We start from the raw sequence: 25,292 nt of genomic DNA on the forward strand, positions 1-25,292 counted from the left end.
TGCACCTCATTAAATAAAAACAGATGTTGACAAAGTTTGACATCATTTACAGTTGAAAAAAGGTAATTAATCACAATATATTGCAGTATATATTATCAAAATACTCAGTATATCGCAAAACATTCAATATAATATTGTATCATGGGGCTTCTGGTGATTCCCAACCCTATTTAATACGAACTACTAGTGTAATATACTAATTATAATCATGTATTTTGATTTTGTTTTATTTTATTGTTCATATTTTTAACATTTATTCAATAATTTCCTACTATTGTCTTCATTCATATACCTTCTACAAAGAACTACATATCCCATGACGCACCGCGAATAGACAACTTCCGGTGTGCCTGTCTCGAAGAGGAGAATTCAGGCTAAACACCAACGGGTCATTTAGAGGAATAGACGGCCACTGGGCGGACGCAGGGGACGTGTCTTGGCTTAACTTGTATCGGTGTGTAATATAATCGATATTTTTGATTTTTATCAGAAGGAATGTAAGTATTTTAACCGCTTTTAGCTGTTTTCAGTCAAAAATAAGTTACAAAACACACCGACGTCGTTACGTAGCTGCTAGCTAGCTACGCGCCGCAGCTAACGTCACGTAGCTGTTAGCTAACCTCCGATGTTTCTGTCTGTGTTTGGTGATTTATTTGTGTGTCATTTATCTAATTACGGCTTTTTTTTCTTTAAGAACAAAAGAAGAAGAATGCTGCTTCGTAAAGTGGGTCAGTCCGCTCTGTGCGGCTCTATTCTCAGGATTCCTCCGGTGCTGTCAGGGTAGGTATTAAAGCTGTTATTGAGCCTGGTGAAGATGACAAAACATATTTGGATGTAAAGGTAAAATCGTCTTCTGTTTCTTGTGTGGACGACAGAGGTCAGCGACATGCCGGGGCTGTGATTGCTGTGCAAAACGCTCGTCTCTACGCAAGCCAAGCTGCAGAGGTAACGCTAGCCTACATTATAATATATATATATATATATATATATATATATATATATATATATATATGATATTACTGTCACTTTGTCAGTGTTGTTTAGTGCATGTTGTGATGTGACGGTATCTCGCAGTCTGTTTATTGTCCTTGTTTTGCCTGACTCCGGGGCTGGCTGACATAACGCTGGCATCCCCTCCCGCTGGAAGTGGGTGAAAGTTGACTGGTCACATGACTCGGTTATAAAGGTGACACCATCTATGTGGGTGACACTGCTCTTGTGCAGCCCAGGGTTCAGCCCAGGCAGCTGCAGGAGAGGCGTCATTCATGTTGAGCCTGTCACTGCCACTTATACTGATATCATTGTCAGAAAAAATATATGTATAACCCAGTCTAGTCAAGCTAAAGCTTATTATAGCTCAGTGACAGCAGTGCACAAAACAGAAACGTGAGAAACTCCACACAAAGCATCTACACTTATAGTACTCACAGTAAATCAGTAATGAGCAGCGTTACAAAACACACACAAAAATCCTTCTTATTTCATCCTTTGTCTTACAGTTAGCTTGTTTAGATGCTCTCCGGCTGTAATATGCTAATAATATGAATAGCAATATGATTTTTTTGCTCGGAGGACTCACTTTCCTGACACCAACATTTTGCCTGACACTGTCATGATCATAGAATAGTTTTTATGTGAAGCTCAGTAACATGGTATTTATAAACCAAAAATCAGATTATGTTTGTTTTGTTACGACAGCAGAAATAGGAAAGTATTTAAAAAGGTAGGAAGTACGTAACGCTGTATAGGTCTAATTCGGTATTGATTCCTTATCATGGTACGCTGCTGGCCGATGCTACCATACAAGGTGCCACCTGCTACTCAGTTTTTAACACACTCACACACTGATGGAAGCATCATCGGGAGCAATTTGAGGTTCAGTATCTCGCTCAAGGATGCTTCCACACGCAGACTGGAGGAGCCAACAATCGTACCACTGATCTTTCAATTAGTGGATGACCTGCTCTGCCTCTGTGCCACACTTTCCTATACACTTTACAGAGGTGTTCAGCAGTATTATAACAGGACATTCACGTTTGGTAACAGACGTGTTTCTTGGTCTGATAACAGTGGCACTTGTGCGCTGAGTCAAATACGTGTTGTTCCTGGAATTTAAACCCACGTTGGGTTAAAAAGTTGCTGGTGTTTCCACTCGTACTTGAAGTTATATTTTCACAGACATTACAAGCAGCCCTGTTGTCATCTTTTAAAGTGAAATGAAGCCAGAATCCGCCATGACTCCTCCTTGTTTCAAGCTCTCAGCAGCAGAGACACAATTTCAATGTCATTGTCATGCAACTGTTAGAAAAACATGCCGGTGTTGATATAAGAAATTGATAAATTCAGAGCCATACGATTCTGATAGTTTGGACAGTTTGAAACTGGTTCTCAGTTCCCATCCTGGTTATGAAAACAGTTTTGTTGTAGATACAGGCATGTGTATACTTTTATTTGCCTCATTTGTGACTGAAGTGATTCTGAATACTTTCAAAGTAATGAATCGTTTCTCAGTGGGCTCCATTTCTGTAAAGAGCAGCAACAGGTAGAGCTCAGAAATGGATTTGCAGCACTGATATAGTGAGAGAATACATTACAGCTGTGATGCTTTTTTTCCCCTGAGCACACATTTAATTTTGTTTGTGTTGCCCAGCTCCACTCACTCATTCACTCAGGTGTACTGTACTTACATAAACACAGTTATATTACAGGCTCAGTCCAGTTTATTATCTGTCTAACCAAACACAGTGCAATACAGCAGCCGTGTAATAAAGCCTATCATTCTCCCATTGTAAGATATGTACTGTATGCACAGTTCTCCTGCTGCTTGGTTACTCAGCTGACTGGTTGTGCCCTTGGCATCACCTCTCACCCATTTGGAGCTTGAGATCAGTCCTTTTGGCGTCACACTAAGCTGGTGACCTGGATAAACTTTCCCTCGTGTTTACTTTGGCTTCTAACACTGGATTATGGGCAATGAATGTAATAACAACACTGAGCAGCACGCCGACTTCCTCTGTATTACAATCACATCTCCTCTCCTCCAGCTTCAGTTTCTTCCAGAGACAGTTTGTGATCAGTCTCCTCTTTTTACTGAATTGATGCACATTTTATAAGCTTGTTCTCATCCGTCTCTTTTTGCTTTTTCTCTTCAGGCGGTTCTGGAGAAGCCAGCAGCAGTCGGCAGTGACACCGCCACTAAATTGGAAAAGAAGGCAGTGGCAACAGTACGTTAATTCTCTTTTACTGTTATTATGTAATTATAATATTCGAGATAATGTAGTTATTCTCCTAGTCAACAAGCCGTGGAGTTTTGACCACCTGTAGCACTGTGGAGCAGCTTTTTATGAATGTGTGTGGATGCACATGCTCATTAATGACGTAACCACAGTTTCAAATGTATTAATCCAGTGGCAGGGCGCAGCAATGCACCAACAAAGGCAGGAAAGGAGAAGTCTGCAAACTCATTAATATGCATGCAAACAGTGCAGGTAATAAAGTGCTTTACAAATGTTTGCATTCAAGACGTTTGTTAGACCTCAGGGACAAACAGAAGTTACACAACTACAGTTAATATTAACATAGCATTGTTGTCAACGGGTAAACTCCACAGGGTGTCTTTGCCCTGTTTACACCTGGTATTAAGATGCGTCATGGATGATTGGCCCACAGGTGGACGGTTCTAAGTACAGGTGTGAACGCACCAAAGTGTCCTCAATGTGTCTTGAGAGCCAGTTGCTTGGACCACATTCAGAATCAGAAGGTTTATCACCAAGTAGGTTTTCACTTTACATTACAGAGAAATACAAAACTGTACTAATGAACCTTCATTAATATAGGTCTATATTTTATCTACAAGTGCACGTCACACACTGAGCGAGCCGCCTGTTAATGACGCTGTGGGCTAATGGGCATGTAGCTACTTCCATGTTTCAGATGATACGTCATGTTTGTAGTCGACCAATGAAGATGAATTTACATATCACCTTGGGTTCGTCCTTCACCTTCTCAAAATGATCCCACACTTTGGATTTCCTGCCCGACATGTTATTAACTAGCCTGTGGAATAACCGCAGGTACCAGCCCTGGAGATTAACCTGACTCCTGTCTGACTACTGAGCGTCCTTTCAAATTAAATTCCCACATGGTCCAGCCATATAGGTTTTGATTTATTTTGACAAGGCGCAGCTCCTAATAGAGTTTCACTTTTGTTTGTGCGAATAAGCAACCAATGAAATCTTGCAGACTAGTGACCTTTCAGGTCGACTATTAGGGGCAGCCCTAGTGTATGCTAATGTGTCCTGGGCCACAGTGAAGGACGGCCTACTCAGCTGATGTCCTTGCTCATCTGACTCTCGAGCGTCTGTTGCTGCTGCCCCAGAGCCGTTGTTCTGCTAGAGAACAGCTAGTTCATTGTCTGCCCCGTTAGCACAAGCTGACACAGTAGCAGCTGTAAAATCGTCTCAATAAACTCTAAACGCTAATTTACATTGAGAGCAGGGAAGAGCAATCTGATCACAAGTAGTCAATCGAGACGTGGAGATAGACTTAGAGTTGTCCCCTTGTGGTCCGATTACCCAGGACGCGTGTTAACACCAGGTGGAAACAGCTCTTTAACTTTTGAATACTCCTATGTTTGTATAAACTTCCCTGTGTTTGACTTCCACAGGAATCCAAATCATTCGCCGTCAACATTTTCAAGGGGCAGATTGCAACCGCCCAAGTGTTCCCCTACCCCTCAGGTAAATCACAGGAGATTATGTTAATCCATGTTTGAAACACTGGCAACATTTCACAAAGGAGAAAAAACATAGTAGGTAAATAACTTCTATGTGTGCCGTAGTGATGAACGAGGAGCAGGAGCAGTTTCTTCAAGAGCTTGTGGGGCCTGTGTGCAAATTCTTTGAGGTAACTTCATTGCACATTTTTGAGCTCTTGGATAATTTGACGTCACGCGCACAACTTTCCCACTCACCCTCCATGTTTTTCCTATGGACAGGAGGTAAACGACCCTGCCAAGAACGATGCGTTGGAGAAGGTAGAAGATCACACCATGGAGGGCCTGAAGGAGATGGGTGCCTTCGGTCTGCAGGTGCCTGCTGACCTCGGTGGCCTCGGCCTCTCAAACACACAGGTACGTCTACTTGTTTACTGTGCATGTATCTCGTTGTGAAAGGGTAGGTTTGATGGTTTTCAACCTGGACCCTATTCTCTTATGTTTTTGTGTCTAAGTGACTAATACAGACAACAATCGTTGAAACTGGATAAGAAATACCAAACATACCCTTTAACTGTGTCAGATTGTGATGCAAACACGCCAGTGTAATGACGGTGGTAACCTCTATCTAACAGTATGCCCGGCTGGTTGAGATTGTTGGCAGTCACGACCTCGGTGTTGGAATCACTCTGGGTGCCCACCAGTCCATCGGCTTCAAGGGCATCCTGCTCTTTGGGAATCCAGCCCAGAAGGAGAAGTACCTGCCGAAGCTTGCCACAGGTAAAAAGACTTGATTTACAAGCACCTTCAGATTTTAATTGTAGCTTTGTATACAAAAGGAAACTCATTATAGGTAAGTCTTCACAATTTTGATTAATGTCTGCAAATTCCATGAAAAGACCAAAACAAAGAATGTGTCAGTCAGGGCTGGGTTATTCTGGAAAACAAGTGGTTTGTACGATTGGACATTAGTGATGAGAAGATTGGACCTTTTCAGTTACCTAGTTTGTGTCAGTAGCCACTGGTGAACCGACTCATGAACGACTTTGGTTCACCTACAAGCCCAACCTTGCTCTATGTGCTCTATACAGAATCCTTTGGCTTGCACTACCTGCTCACGCTCTGTTCACATGCTTCGTTGGATGTGCTTTCTGCTACCAGAGAAGCTTGCTGAACAAGAGCCTTTTCGTTGAGCAGTCGCTTTGACTTGTTCTTCGGCTCAGTCAGTACGTTTACATGGACAGTTTAATTCCACTTTTAATCGGAATGAAAGGCCATTCCGATTAAAAGGGGTCATGTAAATTCCGATTGAAAATTAAATCCGATTAAAGGGGGTGGTTTATTCCGTTTGTCATTCCGAATGAAAGAATTTTGTGTGCATGTATACACTCATTCCTCTCTAAGTTCAGAGAGATAGAGCAGTCGGACTCGTGGCACTCACTGGTTTCCATACGCCACAGCACGGTCTTCTATCTCCCTTCTTCGACCTTCTGCCTCCCTTCTCCTCCTCAACAGACGAAGCATTAGCAGAACAAGGTTGTTGTCGTACTGCTGCTTCAAGAATATAAGCAAAACAAGCCGGAAAAAGGCACTAAGAACGGCGTCGTCAAGTATCTTGTTATCCGGAGCGAGGACTACAGTGTTTTCTTCTGGTAAACGTAAACACGTAACATCCGCCCCGCCCCCTATCCAATCAGAAACCTTCCCTGCCCCAAACCTTGTGCAGACCCAAATAAAGGCGATTAAACTGATCTCCTGTGTAAACCCTCATTCGGAATGAATATTTCCCATGTAAACTACCTGGAAAGACTTAAATTCCGAATGATTTCATTCAGATTTATTTCAGTCTGAATGAGAAGCCCTCATGTAACCGTAGCCAGTGTATGTGCTTGTGAATGACTCGGGGTGTGTATGTGCGCGCGCGTCTGCTCGTCTCTCTCGCTCTCCGTTTAGACACAACTGACAAATATGTTAAGTAGGTCATTTTAAAAAAACACAATCACAAACAGCCGTGATAATGGCTGTTTTTAAAGTAAAATATAAAGAAAATAGACCAGATAGACTGAAACTATCGCCGCAGAGTTGATAGACTTCAGGCGCCTTGCAGCACTTCTGCCTCCTTTCTAAACCTGGCAAATCTGCTGAGGCCTGTTGTCTCTACCGCAAAAAAGTACCGAAGAGCACACCTGGGTGAGAATGCTGGGTTCAGACAGGAGTTGGAAGCAACACAAGGCGCCCTGAAGTTGAGAAGCTGTCCAAGGAATTCTGTGACTGGCTTTGGGACACTTCACTGTGCTTTAGCCTCCTTTCCGAACTCGCCATTTACACCCAGGTGTGCTCTTAGGTACCGAATTTGGCATCATTTGACAGAACAGGAATACGAGGAATCAAGGAATCGAGTTAACGTGTTCCTCCTTAAAAGTTGTTCAAAGAGAACTATTTGTTCTTGAATCTTACATCACTACCAGACATCGAAAGTGTGCAGTAGTTGAGTGAAGAGCCGCCTGTCAAAGCGAGGGGGAGACATGATCTTATTACACACATCCTTTAATGTATGCCTGCATCTTTTGTCTCATATTTATTTAGTTAACACATTTTCCGTTGTATTAAGAAGGAGCTAATCTAATGAGGGAAGAATGTAGAGCTGCTAAATCGTTTTCGTTGTGTGTGTATGTGTTTGACACTGCGCACATTTGTCCCTCTAGGTGAGAATATAGCCGCCTTCTGTTTGACTGAACCAGCCAGTGGCTCTGATGCCGCCTCAATCAAAACCGTAGCTGTCCAGTCCCCCTGCGGACAGTACTTCACCCTCAATGGAAGCAAGATCTGGATCAGGTGAGGACGCAGCAGCAGTATACATCATCAGAGTTATTTCATTGTTTCACCACAAGGTGGCAGCATTGTGCAGTGTGTCCATTAGTACAGCGTGATGGCTGGAAGTTGTGTCTTTAATTAATCTGATGCTCTTTTTGTTTTTGTCAGTAATGGCGGTCTGGCTGAGATCTTCACAGTGTTCGCCAAAACCCCCATGAAGGACCCCAAGACTGGAGAGATGAAGGACAAGATCTCAGCCTTCATCGTGGAGAGGAGCTTCGGAGGAGTGACACAGTGAGCGCACCACGTTATTGACTGTTCATCTATAAAGGTCATGATGCAGCCCGCGTTGTTTTCTCATGACATGTCTTTGCTTCTTAATCACAGTGGGCCTCCTGAGAAGAAGATGGGCATCAAGGCGTCCAACACAGCTGAGGTCTACTTCGACAATGTTCGCGTGCCAGCCGACTGCTTGCTTGGCGAGCTGGGCGGAGGTTTCAAGGTGGCCATGAACATTCTGAATAACGGACGCTTCGGCATGGCAGCCGCTCTCTCCGGCACTATGAAGGGAGTCATCACCAAAGCTGTGAGTATCTATAGCACCATAAACATAGTTCAGAAGGGAAGTGGTCATGAAGTGTGACAGCAGAGAATGAGCTTCTTTCATCATTTAGACACTGTAGGTTCCACTTACAGCTTTATGGCTCTGTATGTGTTGTGTTTCCCATCTGCTGCAGAGCTCTTCACCTGTATTGTCTGTGTTACACCCCCCTACTTCAGTCGTGTATTTCCTACATCGTGGGTTTGTGGGAATTTCCCCTCGTTGTAGTTCACTATGGCCTGTGTCTGCTCTGCAACTTCCTGCTGAGGTTACAAGCGCTGAAGATTCAAACGTGCTCTGGCTGCTTCTGTTGTTTTGCTCAGAGATGTTCAAGACAGATTATGTAACTGTACATTAACTAATTCTCACCTCTTCGTATTCAACCGATGCTGCTAAACAAGCAGTAGTTGAATGTGCGACACAGCAGGGACAGACGCTGCATCATCAGAAAAATAACATGTGACGTTAGTGCTGTGATCGCTGTGGCATTTTAAAGATTTTAACACTTGTGACTGTTTAAAAATATGTGAAAATAAGTAACCAACTGAAATGCAAACTTGGAAAACAATCGGTACATAAAGTTAATTTATATATGATTATTGGTGCAAGGACATTGCTATAGTGACCCTTAATGTTGTCAGACACTTGAGCGTTGTTTCCACCGTGCAGTACAGTACAGTTCAGTTCGGTACGCTTTTTTCCCGTCTCCCACTGTGAAAAGTTGTGGATGGCACCAATGCAACCGTTCCGTACCGTCCCCATGTTTGGTCCCCCCTCTGTTGGGGTACCTAGCACACAGATCTGGTACCAAAAGGTGGAGCTGTGAACACTGCAGTCTGATTGGTCAGTAGAGGACGGTCACTCTGCTCAGGGCTGAGTTGTGTCTGATTTTGAGGCTCATGTAACCGCACGTGGAGAGTTTATATGACAGGCACTTTTAGCAATGAGTGGATCAAGCGTTTAAAAATATATATTAATTTCAACTAGATTATGTGAGCTGCATATATTCTAATCCTCACTCAGAGGGGAAAAAAGCGTTGTTCCTGTGGGCTACAGCAACACTAAACCCCTGAGCTTGCCTGAGAAGGACTAAATGCACAAACCTGCTCTTTTTAAATATCCCATGGAGAGACTCGGCGTGCACCCTCGTTCTGTGGACGATAAATGAGGTGCAGACTTCCATAATTTAAGAGTACTGTTTGTGGTGGAAACGCTAGGGTGTAGGTACCATGTCTGAAGGGTTATTTTGGTTCCAAAGGTACCATACCGAAAGTGCTTGGTGGACACGGGGCTTTAGAGAAACAATCTGCGCCTGTTGGTGCAGAAAAGAAGCAGTTTTAGTGGACGTACATTGACAGTGTGAACAATAGGGCTGCAAGTAATGATTATTTTTATTGACGACTAATCTGACGATTATTTCTTCGAATAGTCGACTCATCATTTTATCGAAAACCAAAGGGTTTTAGTTCACCGTCATGGGAGAGTGTGTAAAGCTGCCAGTATCTGAACGTAACAAGCTGCACTAAGAGTATTTTGGGGTACTTTATAGTACTTTTCTATGAAAAGTGACTCAAACCGATTAGTCGACTACTACAATAGTCACTTATTATTTTAATAGTTGATTAGTCGACTAATCGTTGCAGCCCTAGTGAACAATACAAGACCAATTTCTAAAACTGTCGCTCCCATTAGTCACTTAGACCCAGACATGAGGAAACAGGATCCAGGCTGAAAAATACTGAAATTTCCCTTTCAGTCATAAAATGAAACATGGTGCAAATCACTCATTAACATTTCCCCTCAGCTGTAGGTAACAGCTTGTCTTTTGTCTTCAACCAGCAGCATGAAACTTAAAAATATTCAATTCACAATCATGTAAAACATAGAAAAGCAGCAAATTCTTACAACTGAGAAGCTGCAACCTCCAAATATGTCACTTTTTGTCTTGTCTTTTTTCTCTTCTCTCAACGAAGGGGTGAATCAGCTTCAATGTTTCAGCACTAAAAATGCGTAACCTCACGACAGCATGCACATTTAACACCACAAACTCAGTTGCCTTGTTCGATGCTGCTCCACTCACAGGAAATGTACGATGTATAGCCTCACAATTCTTAAATTAGATAGCTTGTAATGGCTTGTATGAATTTGTACAGCTGCGCAGTAGACTGTGGGGATTTCCATCTAAATGAAATGTAAAACACATGCTAGAAACTGGAAGAAAGTGATATTTACATTTTCCATCTGTGCTTTAGTGCAGTGCCATTGAATGAGTGATTGTTTCATTAGGTTAGTGGGAGAAGCACGTGCACAGGAGACACAATCTGTGTGTTAACGTGCTTTAAGAGTAATGCCTTGCTTAGAAACACACAGCATGTTTTTGGTACTGAAGGCGCTTTCACCTGTGTTTTATTTTTTTCACAACATGCGGCTTTGTCTTTGCAACCAGAGCAACGGTGTGGTCACGCTGAGTTGTTTCCTTGGTGCCAACAGCTTTGCAGCTCACCACAAGACTGATACTTGTGTGCTCGCTGGCAACCTTAACCAAACTTCCTCTTTGTGCACATGAGCTAGACAGCAACAACATTTCAACAGGGACCTCAAAATAAGCTGCTAGAATTTCAGTTCCAGTCTCGAAGTACGAGGAAGTGCAGAGGATTAGTTGCCCATTCCTCTGTTGAGAATTTACAGCATGTGCCTATGAGCGAAGGTGTGACAGTGACCGCCATTTTCCTCTCTCCAACAGGTGGATCATGCAGCCAACAGAACCCAGTTTGGGAACAAGATCCACAACTACGGAACCATCCAGGAGAAGATTGCCCGCATGACCATGCTACAATATGTCACCGAGGTCGGACAACTAACCCGTGAATTTAATCCTGATTCTCAAATGCTGTCGTTACTGCACAATATCAGCCCTTGATTGTCTCCGTGCGACAGCATTATCAACACTTCTAGCTTGTTTATTGTCTGGATTACATGTTGCTCAAAGCCTGTGATGAAGGAGTAGATTTTCAGGTTGATTCCCCGCCTATAAAACCCCTGTTAACTTTCCAAGCAAAGATGTTTTGAGCAGAAAGTCCCAGCGAATTAAACCACTGTCGCCCTTTCCATCATCGTGTGCTGTCGCTGAAAACCTCTAAATGAACACATTGCGATAAACTCATGCTGACTCTATTACGTCTGCGTGTTTTTGCAGTCAATGGCCTACATGATCAGCGGCAACATGGACAGTGGCGCATCTGAATTCCAGATAGAAGCAGCCATCAGCAAGATCTTCGCCTCTGTAAGATTTTTAAATTCACTTAACATGCAATTGTTTCTGCTTTTGTTGTTTGTCTCTGTGGTAATAATGTATTTCTTACACACATTAAAGCTCTATGGAACACAACACCTCTTTCAAAATATTTCCCATGTTCCTCTTTCTGCGGAAGACCGGAGACTCGAGGTGGTACATAGAGGAAGTAGACGTCTCTCGGCGCGTTTGCTGAGTTGAGATGAAATGTAATCGTGTAATTGTCACAGCGAAAGCTCATGAGCATCTCTGTGTTGTTTGTTTTTATTGTGACAGGAGGCGGCGTGGAGTGTGACTGATGAGTGTATCCAGGTTATGGGCGGCATGGGTTTCATGAAGGTGAGCGCTCAGTCCACATCCTGTGTCACACAAACCCTGAGACCACCGGGAAGCTGCAGTCGGTTGTAGCAGTTTTTTAGCTGTGATCACACCACACACAAACTGAATTTTTTGGCTTGCGTCACTTGAGTATAGGACAACTCACAAATATTCTCCCTTAAAAGGATACGTTGCCAATATTCAACCTGCTCTGTGTCATAGCAATGTGGGTAGTATGTGTAATAAACTAAGATAAAGTTACCTCCATCTTATCTCACTGCTCATCGCCCAGCCGGATGACCAAACTCTATTTCTCACTTAAATTGTCTTTAGAAACATGTTTTAGTGCACTGTTTAGCTGTAATACGAGAATTTGTGACCAAGAAGTGGGCGCCAGGCTGTTTTTTTGTATTATAAAAATGGCTAAAAAAACAGATCAAACAGTAAAACTAAGCAGAGCTGATCAAATATAAACTAAATATAGTGGCGGTTTCAACATGCCAAAGTTCCTAGGCCACTTTGTTTGTGAGGTTTCTCGGTTTTGACTCGTGTTTCTGTTCCTTTTCTGGAGATCCTCAATACTCACATGAGGCAGGGAAAAAGTTTAGTGAGGTTTATTGAAAATAAAAAAAAAAAGGAACAAACGACAGGCCAAGTCCATCCAAAATTCTCCAAAGTTCTCAAAACCGTACTAATGAACCTTCATTAATATAGGCCTATATTTTATCTACAAGTGCACGTCACACACTGAGCGAGCCGCCTGTTAATGACGCTGTGGGCTAATGGGCATGTAGCTACTGTCATGTTTGTAGTTGACCAATGAAGATGAGTTTATGTATCACCTTGGGTTCGTCCTTCACCTTCTCGAAATGATCCCACAGTTTGGATTTCCTGCCCGACATGTTATTAACTAGCCTGTGGAATAACCGCAGATACCAGCCCTGGAAATTAACCTGACTCCTGTCTGACTACTGAGCGTGGTCACTTCCTGTGTCTGTCCTTTCAAATTAAATCCCCACATGGTCCAGTCATATAGGTTTTGATTTATTTTGACAAGGCGCAGCTCCTAATAGAGATTCACTTTTGTTTCTGTGACTAAGCGACCAATGAAATCTTGCTGACTAATGACCTTTCAGGTCAACTTACGTTTGGTCGACAATAAGGGACCACCCCTACCACTACCATACACTTTTCAAAATACATAAAAACAGTTGTGCAAACTTAAATAATTGCAGAACCTATATGTTACATCAACACGTGCTTGCCTCAGTTGTTTTCAGAGTCATATTCTAACTCACTGTTTAACTGTAATACGTAAAGTTTGTGACCAGTCGGCCTCCATCTTGTTTCCTGTGTCAAAACAGCCAACGTCACATTACATCATCCACCAGCAGGAGCCTTTATTGGTCCAGTGTGGCGCAGTGCATCCTGGCAGTTGTAGGTTTTCTCCCTCTTAAGTAAAAGCGACAGCCACAGCTCTTTTCCTCTATTTTCTCTGGTCACATAGCACCAATTTTAAAAGCATTTTTTGTCTTTGTACAGTATAGACAGTCCAGTTTCATAAAAAGAACATCCTTCCAACAGTGACATACTTCATCAGACTATTTCTACATTAGTCAGCATTTTTTTTTATCACTTTTTTCACTGACAAGATAATCAGTCAGCAGTAGCAGCACTATTATCTCCAACAACCGCTGCACTTTTACTTGTGTAGCTATAGTGCAAGTCAGGTACATGTTGTGGTCTTGAGTCATATAGATGCTACACGTCGGAGCTCACGCTCAGAAAACGCAGATACCACATTGACGCTCTCTTCAGAGAAAAAAAAAAAGTCAACCAAGATGTTCACAAGAATAGACCGGTTAGAGCCAGCTGAAGACAGGGGGGCGTAGTGAAAGTGTGTAAACAACAATGCACACACATATACACGAAACAAAAACAAGACTATGCAGTAGGCCCCCTCTCTAACAGATGTGCCGCTGTGCCAGGCTCTCAGTGGAACGTTTGCTCAGTCATGGAACAACACTTAAAAGCACAAACTGCAGAGGTGGAAACTTTGGTGCAAATTGTACTTAAGCGCCGACATGGGATGGAGAAAATAACAAAAGTACATCTTAATGTAATTTTATTTTTATTTAGAATTTCAACATTACGTTTCAAAAATATACCTACCTCATACATATGCAGATATTTGAGTAATTTTGTCCACACCCTTTTTGGTTTCTACAATTTCATTGTGAAATCAGTCGTAGGATATGAGCAAGAGGGGAAAACCATTGATCGCCAGAGCCGGATCGGTCCTGCTCACAGTGCATATTTTGACTCAGTGCACTTGACCGAGGAAGTAAAGTCAAAAGTGTGCCTGGGATATTTCCATCTCTGCTCTTCTGGACAGATGAAATCATGTGCAGCCTAAAATATGACCAGTAGCTCACACATGCAGATTTTGAAAGCGCAGAAATGAATATAGCCGGTCTCTGTTCCTCTTTGCAGCTGGCGTTTTCACTACCTAATTTAAACTTTTGCGAGAAGCGGGGATTAAAATGTCTTGTATGTGTAATATATGTTAAATTACAGCCTGTTGCATCATGTTGGTCACCTAAAATGAGAATACAAACATGTGACTGACCAAATCTCAGTGCAGATTATTCTCAGGAAAGTTAAATTCCGTTAATAATGAATTATGAGTAATATGTGATTGTTGCAGCTTAATTCTGGGTAGCATTTATCTGAAAAACAAAACAGCCTCTCCTCTTTGTTTTTGACAGGACACTGGATTGGAGAGAGTGATGAGGGATCTGAGAATCTTCCGAATCTTTGAAGGCACCAACGACATCCTGAGGCTCTTCGTGGCGCTCAATGGCTTCCAGGTAAAGTGAAACCTCAGTTGTATTTTGTTTTTTTATTATTATTATCTCTGACTCAGCTGTGGTGATCTGATAATGTCAGCGTGGAAAAGTACAGATGTTTCTGTAGAGAGGAAGTGATTTCTGCTTTCTGAAACTCCAACAGTACTTCCTTTTGCAGCGTCTTGTTTGGTTAAAAATGAGTGATCAAGAAGCAACTTCCTTCTGCTTATTTTAAAACCAAAGATCTGTGTTTCCTTGAGTTGCCTTGTCCGTCTCTTCCTCATCTTGTGGAATGTTCACATTAAATATGGCCAAAGTTTCAAATAATGAGGTGAATGTATGTAACAGTAATCTCTGTTAACAAAACCTCAGGTTTCAGACCTTTCTGAATACTCTGTATCCAACAGTGTTTTCTACTTTTGCTACAAACTTCAGCCCATGACAGATTTCTTTATATGAGCATGCTGCTGCAAGTGTTCACATCACAAACACTGCTACATGTAGCTACATGCTAGCGTGAGGAAAACGTGCAATCTTTGTTACAAATGTTGTAAATTTCTCCCTGATTTTGGATCGTATTCCTGCTGTAACGTGTCTGGCTGTGAAGATTGTGATGTTAAAGTTTTTATTAGTGATTATTAATGGGAGAAAGTAGGGATGTTCCTGGCGACATCCACAACTCCCGCCTCCCTCCAAAGTCCCATTCCCCTCCTCCTGCAACTCCACCTCCCTCCAAAGGCCTACCCCCCCCTCCTCCATTACGTCCTCATTACGTCTATAATAGATGTAGGCGTTGGCAAGGTAACGTTAGATACACTAAAGAGGAGAGCGAGTGTAACGTTACAACCAAGACAGTCAAACGCAACCCCAGAGTTTTACAACGCAACCAGAGTCAGTGATGACTGATGAGTTTTAGAATAAAGTTACAGTGCTAACGTTAGATAGTAGCGTTAACGTTACTAGTAAGTGGAAACGCACAAGGCTAGCCATTAGCAACTGGATGCTGTGTTGTCATATAACGTTATATGTTATATTGGAAGCAAGCTAAACATAACGTTACCTGTCCTGCACAGTCAAACGCAACCCCAGAGTTTTGAAACTTATCCAGGGTCAGTGATGACTGATGAGTTTTATAATATAACGTAAACGCTAACATTAGATATAGTACTGGTGACTGGCAACAACTGGAAGATAATAATGCGGCTCAGGCAACGTTAGGCTTCATTACGCTAACCGTTACCAACTGGATGCTGTGTTGGGGGGGAGGGATGTTACGCGAGCGGTTACGTCAGTCCAGTCGGAGGGCTTCACGTGGGGAAGACAGACAGGACACTCGGCCAATCGTTGCATTTGGTCGGAGTTTTCTTAGAACCATATGAGAATGGTATAATTATGAGTTTTTATCTCTGGTGGAATTCACTTACATTTTAGTGTGCCATCAGCTTATTAATAGCATTTTAACCTAAACAAAGAAAAGTGTAAAATTTCCAGAAAGGTAAGTTTTGCTTTAATGAAAATTTTAATTAAGACTTGTTGACTAGTCTAAAAAAAAAAGGATAACACTCAAAACAAGCACAGTTTATTGTTCAGTATGTAACACATTGTCCCAGAAAATACCGTGTGCATTAAGAGCCCTTTGAAGCCTTTAATCACAATCTTCAACAACCATCTTGGAATTTAAATGTCGCTAAAGTACGAGACACTTTGTGCGGTATGAATGTGAACATGGCGGCAACTCAGTGAAAAGTTAACCACAAAAATATCAGGGAGAAATTAACAACATCTCCAACCAAGATTTCATGTTTCCCTGACGTTAGCATGTAGCTACAGGATTACACAAAGCATGTTCACAGCAGGTATTAAACTTAAAGTATAGCCATGATGGAGAACAAAGCTTGAAATCACAATCCTTCTCATACCCTAATCTCTAATACCAGCCGGAATATCGTCAGTAGGACGGTCCCCCACTCCTCAATAGTGGGGAAAAAAAGGCAGATGAGCTGAAAATCAGGCTCAATATAAAAAGAGAGGAGGAGGGATGTCTATGTAAAAGGCAGGCTCAGAATGATGGGGTGATTCATCAGAGTGTACACTGACGTAAAGCACCAAGAACAAGGAACAAACACAAAATCTTCAGTTTAACTGCCAACTCTGAAAGTGCTTCAGAAAGGGTTTTATTTGAGTTACGAATTGAGTAGTGAATCTTTCAAGATTTAGGGCCTGTCCCAATACCCACACTTCCCCTAGAAATACCCACTTGCACTTGGTTGTGCGCGTTCACGTTTAGGCTAGTGGTGTCTCAAAACAGAATTAAGGTAGTGGAAGTGGTTTCTAACACTTAGGCCCAATCCCAATACCCCCCCCCTGTCCACTACCCCTTGGCCCTCGAAATTAAGCAACGAGGGGTTGGGGTTGAAATCTTTCCCTAGGAAATGGGACACCACTCATTACGTCACTGCGTCGGTTACGTTCACGCATTTGTAATTATTTTAAGCAGGAAGCTGCCAGCCATCTACATTTCCAACAGGCATCTACAATGGAGTCTCATTCATCCTACTGATCGCGTTTGCCGCATTCGTCATGCTTCGTTTGATGAGCGACAAACGACAGGGGACTTCTGCTAGCTAGCTAACCAGCTAACATTAGGAGGCAGCATAGTTATACTAGCTGGCGTGTTGTCGCAATGGCAAGAGTCAGACAGTTTTGCAGAACAGGACAGATGACAGACGCCAGAAAGTGCGAGAAAGCTAGCTAGCTAACAGGCAACCTGACGACGGTATCGTTAGCTATGTATGAACTTTTTTCCCCGTCTCTTGCTCTGTGGTAGCCATGGTGACGTCTACCCCCCGCTGGCAAGTCAGCATCTGAAATCCCTCGCTCCGAAGGGCTAGTTTCATACCCACCACCCCTCGTTATGCCCCCTACCCCTTCACGCAAAAAGGAATTGGGACACCACTACCCCTCGTGGGAACGCGCAAATGTAGGGGTAGGGCTAAGGGAGGGTATTGGGACTGGCCCTTAAAACCCGCCCTAGATTCCAAGGGAGCCCTGACCCACACTTACAACTAAGTCAGCAACTTCGGCAAGTTTTGGAAAACAGTTTGTTACTGTACGATCGTAATGTAGGCTATACAAACAACAGATGGTTGGACTAGCGTAAACTCATCAGCAACTCGGTTGAACACAGCGTCAGAATATTTAAACAAATCGACTTACCCGAACAAAATGAATCAGAACTAGAAGACGTCGTAGGCGCCTCCTGTTTTCAGCATTTCTTCTCTGTTGATTCATCAGACGGAGAAGAATAAACATAGCACATGCCACAACACAAGTGCTGGAGCTGGCATTTTCATTGCGTCGCTACTACGCGTGGCGTATCCCTGTACGTCGGCCACGCCAATTTGCATGAAGTGGTGTTCCACTTCTTAGGGGAAAGATCTCTACCCTAATATTACTCACTTCCTTTATCAAGGGTTATCTCGCAAATGAGGGCACTCAATACCAAGTGGAAGATTTAAGGGGTAGAAATGGGACAGGCCCTAAGGTTAAGGATTGGAAAACATCCTTCCAGTATTTTTTACAGCTTGAACATGTCTAGTACATGTGAACAAGTGAAGCCTCACCTCCTGAACATTTGTCACATCAGGGTAAATGTGTGAGAGTGACTACAGACGAATGGGCTCTGTGCACAACCTTAAACTGTAATAGAAAGTGACAGGCACAGAGAGACATTATAGTTATAATATATTTATAAGACATGAAAAAAGGGAAAGCATAACAGGTTGCTTCTATGGCATCAGATAAGACAAGGAAATTAGATAGAAGAGCAAAGCAGTCAAAACCTCAGTTAATCATCGATCAGTTTGTCAGGACTGTTTCGGTTTCATCAGATGTGGCAGTGTCCAAACATCCACCAGCTGTCGTCACAATCCGATCACATCTGTTTGCTCATGTCTAACTGATGCCGTCTCACGCACGTCAAACCCCTGATAAGAGCACAGAGAAGCAAAGGAATACGGAGATCTGTCATGTAAAATAACCAGCAGTCTTCTAACTCTGGCAGATGCTCGCGTAGGATCCCTTCGCTCATAAAACACAGATTGATAAAGTATGTCTTCCTATCGTCTGAGACGGTCCAAAAATATTGGTACATATAAACAACTGTCTCCCAAATTCAGAATCTAGAGTGCTAAAACTCAAATTTGTGACATCACAGGATAAAGTCAAGACCTACTTCACAGACAATGAGTGGTGAAAGATGTCCTAGATCAGTGGTTCCCAGCATGGCTCCATTCTGAATGAACTGCAAGTGACTCACACGTGTCAAGTTTGTAGAAAACACACTTTATTTTTAAGTACAGCTGCTGTAGAGTGAGTGAGTAACGGACGGCTACGTGACAGAGACATAAAACTAGCTCAACGACATGGCCAAACACGAGTATGATTCTGAATATAATAAACTGTGTGGACCTTGAACTAAAGACTGCGGAGAAATCTGGACCCTGTGGCTGGAGTAGCTCATGTTCACGAATATTGATACAGCTTTCCTCAACCGTGGAAACAACACAGTGGAATTTTGTTATTGTGGTGTTGTTAGCAATAGTCACGCATGTCCCTCTCTGCTTCCCCTCCAGAATGCTGGTAACCAGCTGAAGAGCTTACAGAAGGCCTTGAAGAACCCTATCGGCAACGCTGGGCTGCTCGCAGGAGAAATCACAAAGAGAGCCAAAAGGTTGTGTCTCATACACACTTCACACACTTTCTGTTTCCTGTCTGGGGGACATGAAGTGCTAAAGTGCTGTAAGTGAAGGTGGGAGATGGGGACTCCCCCCCGCAGTTCACAGCACATGATGCAGTTTGTTGTTTTAAGAGTTGCATCTGAGCAGAAACGACTGTATCATTGTCACCTTAGTGGTTATCTTCACTGAGTCAAATTAACAGATGTATTTCATATCTGTTTCTTCATTTAAAGAACTGTGAAGTGAACATAGATCCCTTGCTGTGGAGTGTTGGAAACACACACACACACACACACACACACAGAGCTGCTGCACAATCACAATTTCCTGCTCTCTTCACTTTAAATTGAAACCTTTCAACAGTTCAGTCGTTACCTTCAGACGGCCTCTCGAGGCTCATCTCATCGTCTCTGTAATGCAGCTAATGTGTCCTTATGTTTGTATGTTGTTTCGTCTGTGACGTAACAGTCCAACCGGAAAAAGGTCCGATGCTAACAAACTGAAAGGAGGCATATCGCCACCTATCGTAGCGGAGTCGGGCATACTTCGGTCAATCAGTCGATTCGTCCAATTAAATGGCCTAGTCGAGCTGTAACTGTAGCTCGACTTAACTGTGCATGTAAACGTTCTGCGTGTGTCGCTCAAAGGCTGACACCGCCAGCTACATGAGTTGATGTCGTGAATCATTCAGCACACCTTAAATGTGTTGTGGCGAGTGTTAAAAAAAAGTATTAGTTTTAACCTTAACATGCGAATGGCAAATATTCTATTTCCTTTCTTGAAGGTAAAAAAGTGGCAGCGGGACTACACCCCTGCTCTGTTCTATGACACACCAGTCTGTCCTTTTGTGTTCTGGAAATGTTGCATACCTGTTACTTGGACGATCAGTAAGGTTCAGACATCATCAGTGGAGAGGAAATAAAGCTGGATGAGGCAGTGACGTGGCTGCTACCATCTGGAAACAACCCCCGCGACATGATAAGAATACTCTCTGTGGTGGAAACATACAACAGATCTATGGTTTACACACATGTCCTTAAAGGTTATGTACATTTCTAAAGGTGCTATACTGAAAGTGTTTGCACCTTAAATGCCTCTGCACAGCAGTAAGGTGGCAGAACTGATCCAGTGTAGACACACTGCACCACACGGCAGATATATTAAACATGGCGGAGGAAGTAAAGACACACCACTTTCTGTAACACCTTCTTCTTCTGTTGTGTTTGTAGGAAGGCAGGTTTGAGCACGGGTCTGACGCTGCAGGGAACTGTGCATCCTGAGCTGGCACACAGCGGAGAACTGGTGCGTTAAACCTTTACATAGTAGTTTGGACTGAGATCTTTCTGATAATGATATGATCTGGGATTTTGTTTCTCTCTGACCGCCATGTGTCTCCTCTCACTTGTAGACAACCAAAGCCATTGAACAGTTCGGCGCGGTCATTGAGGAGCTGCTGATCAAACACGGCAAGAAGATTATTGGTGAGTGTGTGTGTGTGTGTGTGTGTGTGTGTGCGTGCGTGTGTGTGTGTGTGAGAAGGTCAGAGGAAATCCTGTGGGTGTTCGAAAAAATCTGTTAAATAAAATCCCCAGCTGGTACAGGTATGGCATTTCGACGGGAGGGTAGTCATTTCAGAAGTTGGGAATGCTCCAAAATCTAATGTCAAATGTTTCTGTTGCAGATGAACAATTTGTCCTGAAGAGGGTCGCTGACGCTGCAATCGACCTCTACGCCATGGTGGTGGTCCTGTCCAGGTACACAGGCGTTCATACAAGAGAATAAAACCTCTGTCTTTTTTTTTTTAAAAAAAATACCAACCACTCTCTTTCTCTCTCCATCTGTCCTCCCACTCACTGTTTCTATGGTCTACTTTTATTCCACCTACAAACTCCTACGCAGACTAAAGTGACATTTTTTGTGTCGTTTCTTTCCCCTCTCTCTCTCTCTGTGCAGAGCATCACGCTCTCTGAGTCAGGGCAGCACCTCAGCTCAGCACGAGAAGATGCTGTGTGAGACCTGGTGTTCCGAGGTAAGACCCAAGTCAGATAAATTGACTTTGGTATTGTAAATGTAAAAGGAAAAAGTGTAAAGCTACGTAACTGGCTTATTCTGTTTGAAGGGGTTCCAGCTGCTTGATGTTTGGTACCATTATTAAGTCTAATACTTTACATCATTATATTTACACAGGGGGAAACTGATAATAATGGAGATAAAACTGCCAGACACACACTTATTTTGTCACTGAACTGTGCTGCTGTTGTCTTGGTGGGGGAGTTGTATCGCACAACTTCAAGTGACAGTACTAAGAAAAATAAGATGACCCAGTTTAGACGGAACAAAGCCAGCTGTTCAACCTGTTTCCAGCCTTTGTGCTGAGTTAGCTCATGGGGAGCAGTGTCAATGTTCTCATCGAACTCTTTGCAAGAAAGCAAGTTCAGAGTGCTCCCCAAAATGTTGAACCATTCTTTTTAAAGGCCTTTTTTTTCTCGTGGGATTGACACCTATCCCACGGGTACATGAGTATTTTCCTTTGTTATTAGGCGCGCCGAGTAGCTCACCTGGTAGAGCAGGCGTGCCACGTATAAAGGCTACGTCCTTGCCGCGGCCGGCCACATGTTTGATTCCAGCTTAAGGTCCTTGCCTGCATGTCATCCTCTTTCTATGTCCCCCTTTCATGCTAACACTGTCGTTTCGAACGAACGCTAAAAAGTTAAAAAAATAAACTTAGTCCAAATGAAAACGAAAAAAAACACAAAGTTATTTCAGGAGCATGGAAAACCAACGGGGAGTGACATATCTGTAACCCTAGAGCCATGCAAAGAAGAAGAAGATGTCAGCCAATCAGAAGGCTATTACCTGAAGGCATTCTGTTCCTCAGTGTAGAGGAAGAATGACGTGTTAACATGCAAAAAGTCCTGTTGGCAATGCTAGAGCCAGGACTATTTTGGCTACGCCTGCCATTGCACGAAATGTCACCTCATTTCTGACGCTTCAGGACGAAGACAACGATGCTCACTCACACATGACAAGACCAAAAACTGTTTTTCCTGGTCAAAAATGTCAAAGTTGAAAACAGGGGTTCGGAATATCTTGATAGATTTTTTACAAAAGGTTCATTTTCAATGACTTAAAACTCAGTTTGCATGTGGATGAAAGACAAAAGTGCATAGAAACAGGGGCGTCGGTGGATTAGTGGATAGAGCAGGCGCCCCATGTACAAGGCTGTTGCTGCAGCGGCCCGGGTTCGACTCCAGCCTGTGGCCCTTTGCTGCATGTCACTCCCTCTCTCTCTCCCCCCTTGACGCTTAACTGTCCTATCAATTACAGGCAAAATGGCCCAGAAAAATATCTTTTAAAAAAAAAGTGCATAGAAACAAGCTACGTTTGCAATTGTTCGTGTCGTTAAGTAGGCTGTAAAACAGCTGACCTCAGACAGATTCCCAGACGCTACCTCCCCACAAGACTCACTAGTAGGGCAGCAACTATGATTATTTTCATTGTCGAAAATCTTTTGGCTTTTTCCTTAATTAATCGACTAGTTGTTCAGCCTATAAAATGTCAGAAAATAGTGGAAATTTGTCCAAGATCACGTCCTCGAGGGTCTTGTTTTGTCCACAACCCAAATATATTCATTATACTGTCATATAGCAGTAATGACTAATCAAACAGACTAATCAATTATCAAAGTAATTGTTATTAATTTAATAGTGGACAACTACTTGATCATTGTTGCAGCTTTATTCACTAGCATCCCCAGAAGAACCTAAAACTGTGTGTTGCAACTTCCACATATTTGCCTCACTGCCACTATAAATACTTTTATTGCAAAATATTTGCAGGCAATTATTTTGCGTTTTCATGCAGTTTATTCAACAAACCCCGAGTGTGTAAAGGTCTTAAGAAATGCCTACCATATTAGTTCAGATTACTACTCACGCTAGTAACAAGTTGTCTAGCTTTACCTTTTGTCTGGTGTGATGTTATTCCACACTGTCATGTTCATCTCAAGCCTCACTGCCCTTGATCAACCTTGAGTTAACGCTCTCTTCACTCCCCAGGCCTACGAGAGGATCATGAGTGACATCAAGACTCTGCGCTCCAGCGAGTCCAGAAAGCTCTTCAAGAACATGCGGACCATCTCTGCAGCCGTGGTGGAGAATGGAGGAGTGGTGGCTCCTCACCCGCTGGGTTTCTAAACACACAACGCTCCCTATATCTTCATATGTTTTTGTTTGTTTTTTTCTCTCCCCCCACTCTTCAACATCTCCATCCGTGTTCAGGGTCATATATGACAACCCCTCTCAGACTAAAACAGCTCTGTTAGCATTAGCTCCATCACACATTGGTACGCTTATATGTGCTTTGTGTATTTAAGCTTTCATGGAGTGAGATGCACCTACGACTTTGGGCTGAATGATTCATGGCTTTTACACAGAAGGGTGAAGAAAACTGAAGCTAAAGCTATATCATGGTTAGCTTAGCCTAGCATGAAGACTGGTAACTGAAGAATGGCAAGTCTAACAAAGCTAGCTAATAAAATCATCTATCATTTAGCTTGAAGTTGAGTGAAACTTGAGCTAACTTGCCACACAAGTGTTTGGGAATGTGTTTATTTGCTGTAACGTCGAGAGTTAGCTTGATGAGCAGAACGTTATAACTCAATTAAATCTGAAGCTAAAGCTATGATATGGTTAGCTTAGCTTGGCATGAAGGCTGGTAACTAGAAATAGGCTAGCCTAACGAAGCTAGCTAATAAAAAATTAGCTCAAAATTGATTAAAACTTGAGCTAACTTGCTATAAAAGTGTTTGGGACTGTGTTTATTTGCTGTAACATTTAGAGTTAGCTAGATAAAAAGAACATAACTCAAAGTTGAAACTAAAGCTATGACATGGTTAGCCTAACCTGGCATAAAGAGTGGAAACTGGAAATCGGCAAGCCTAATAAAGTTAGCTAATAAAACTGGCTAATGTTGAGCTCAAAATTGAGTAAAACTGGAGCTAACTTGCTATAAACGTGTTTGGGAATGTGTTTATTTGCTGTAATGTTGAGAGTTAGCTACATGAGCAGAACATTATAACTCAATTAAAGCTGAAGCTAAAGCTATGACATGGTTAGCTTAATCTGGCATAAAGAATGGAAACAGGAAAACGTCTAGCCTAACAAAGCTAGCTAATGAAATTGGCTAATGTTTAGCTCAAAATTGAGTAAAACTTGAGCTAACTTGCCATAAATGTAAGTATTTGCTTTAATGTGGAGAGTTAGCAAGATGAGCAGATTGATTGATTTGAACATTTAAACTATTAAATTTGAAGCTAGAGCTATGATATGGTTATTTTAACCTAGCATAAAGACTGGAATAAAGCTAACAGAACAAAGCTAGCTCACAAAATTTGCTAACGTCTAGCTCAAAATTGAATAAACTTGAGCTAACTTGCCATTAAAGTAAACATTTTTTTTATTTATTCACAATTTTCACAAACAAAACTTCTTGTTCCGCTGTGCTGTTTAATCTGGACTGCAATTAATTTCAGTCTTTGTGAACCTGTTTTTCCTTCAATTATTTAGTTTCGACTCGAGACCTCAAGAATTTGAGCTGGAGTTTCAGTCTGCATGAATTAAGAACGTGTAAAATTGGTCTGATCGTTCAGCCCTGACTACCAGGTGCATCTCAACCAGCTGATGACTGAATGTCTCCAATGTGTGCATGGAGCTCTTAAACGCAGCCTTCACTCTGTATCTCAGCCTTCATGACTGTAGCCAATTGAATGATCTCATTTAATCTGTCGAAAGTTACGGTGTCATTTTTGCCTTTTGGTGGGAAAAAAATAAATACAACAATGCATCTTTAGGATAAAGAGGCCAGTTACTAGAAGAAGCTTTAAACTTACCTGTTTATAGCGATTTTAATTTATACACAAAAGTATTTTAACGACAGTTTTGTTTTTTTTTTCCTCCTTTGATTT

The 25,292-nt window shown here is 42.4% G+C and overlaps 1 protein-coding gene across 2 annotated transcripts; it reads left to right on the forward strand.

Moving 5' to 3' along the window:
- Window positions 1–332: 332 nt before the first annotated feature.
- Window positions 333–23,571, forward strand: acadvl (acyl-CoA dehydrogenase very long chain). Of its 2 annotated transcripts, none has more exons than XM_033609836.2 (21): window positions 333–454; window positions 695–780; window positions 876–945; window positions 3,153–3,224; window positions 4,667–4,739; window positions 4,841–4,905; window positions 4,997–5,131; window positions 5,350–5,494; window positions 7,420–7,549; window positions 7,697–7,822; window positions 7,916–8,114; window positions 10,873–10,977; window positions 11,326–11,412; window positions 11,698–11,760; window positions 14,508–14,609; window positions 19,223–19,320; window positions 20,557–20,629; window positions 20,736–20,808; window positions 21,009–21,081; window positions 21,281–21,356; window positions 23,386–23,571. In XM_033609836.2, exons 2-21 carry the CDS (start codon window positions 710–712, stop codon window positions 23,521–23,523), a joined length of 1,974 nt encoding a protein of 657 aa, XP_033465727.1. In that variant the 5' UTR covers window positions 333–454; window positions 695–709; the 3' UTR covers window positions 23,524–23,571. The 2 variants fall into 2 exon arrangements, with proteins under 2 accessions (XP_033465727.1, XP_033465726.1); XM_033609835.2 differs by having other exon boundaries at window positions 363–497.
- The last annotated feature ends 1,721 nt before the right edge of the window (window positions 23,572–25,292 follow it).

The sequence above is a fragment of the Epinephelus lanceolatus genome, chromosome 22 (genome assembly GCF_041903045.1).
Source record: "Epinephelus lanceolatus isolate andai-2023 chromosome 22, ASM4190304v1, whole genome shotgun sequence".
NCBI lineage: Eukaryota > Metazoa > Chordata > Actinopteri > Perciformes > Serranidae > Epinephelus > Epinephelus lanceolatus.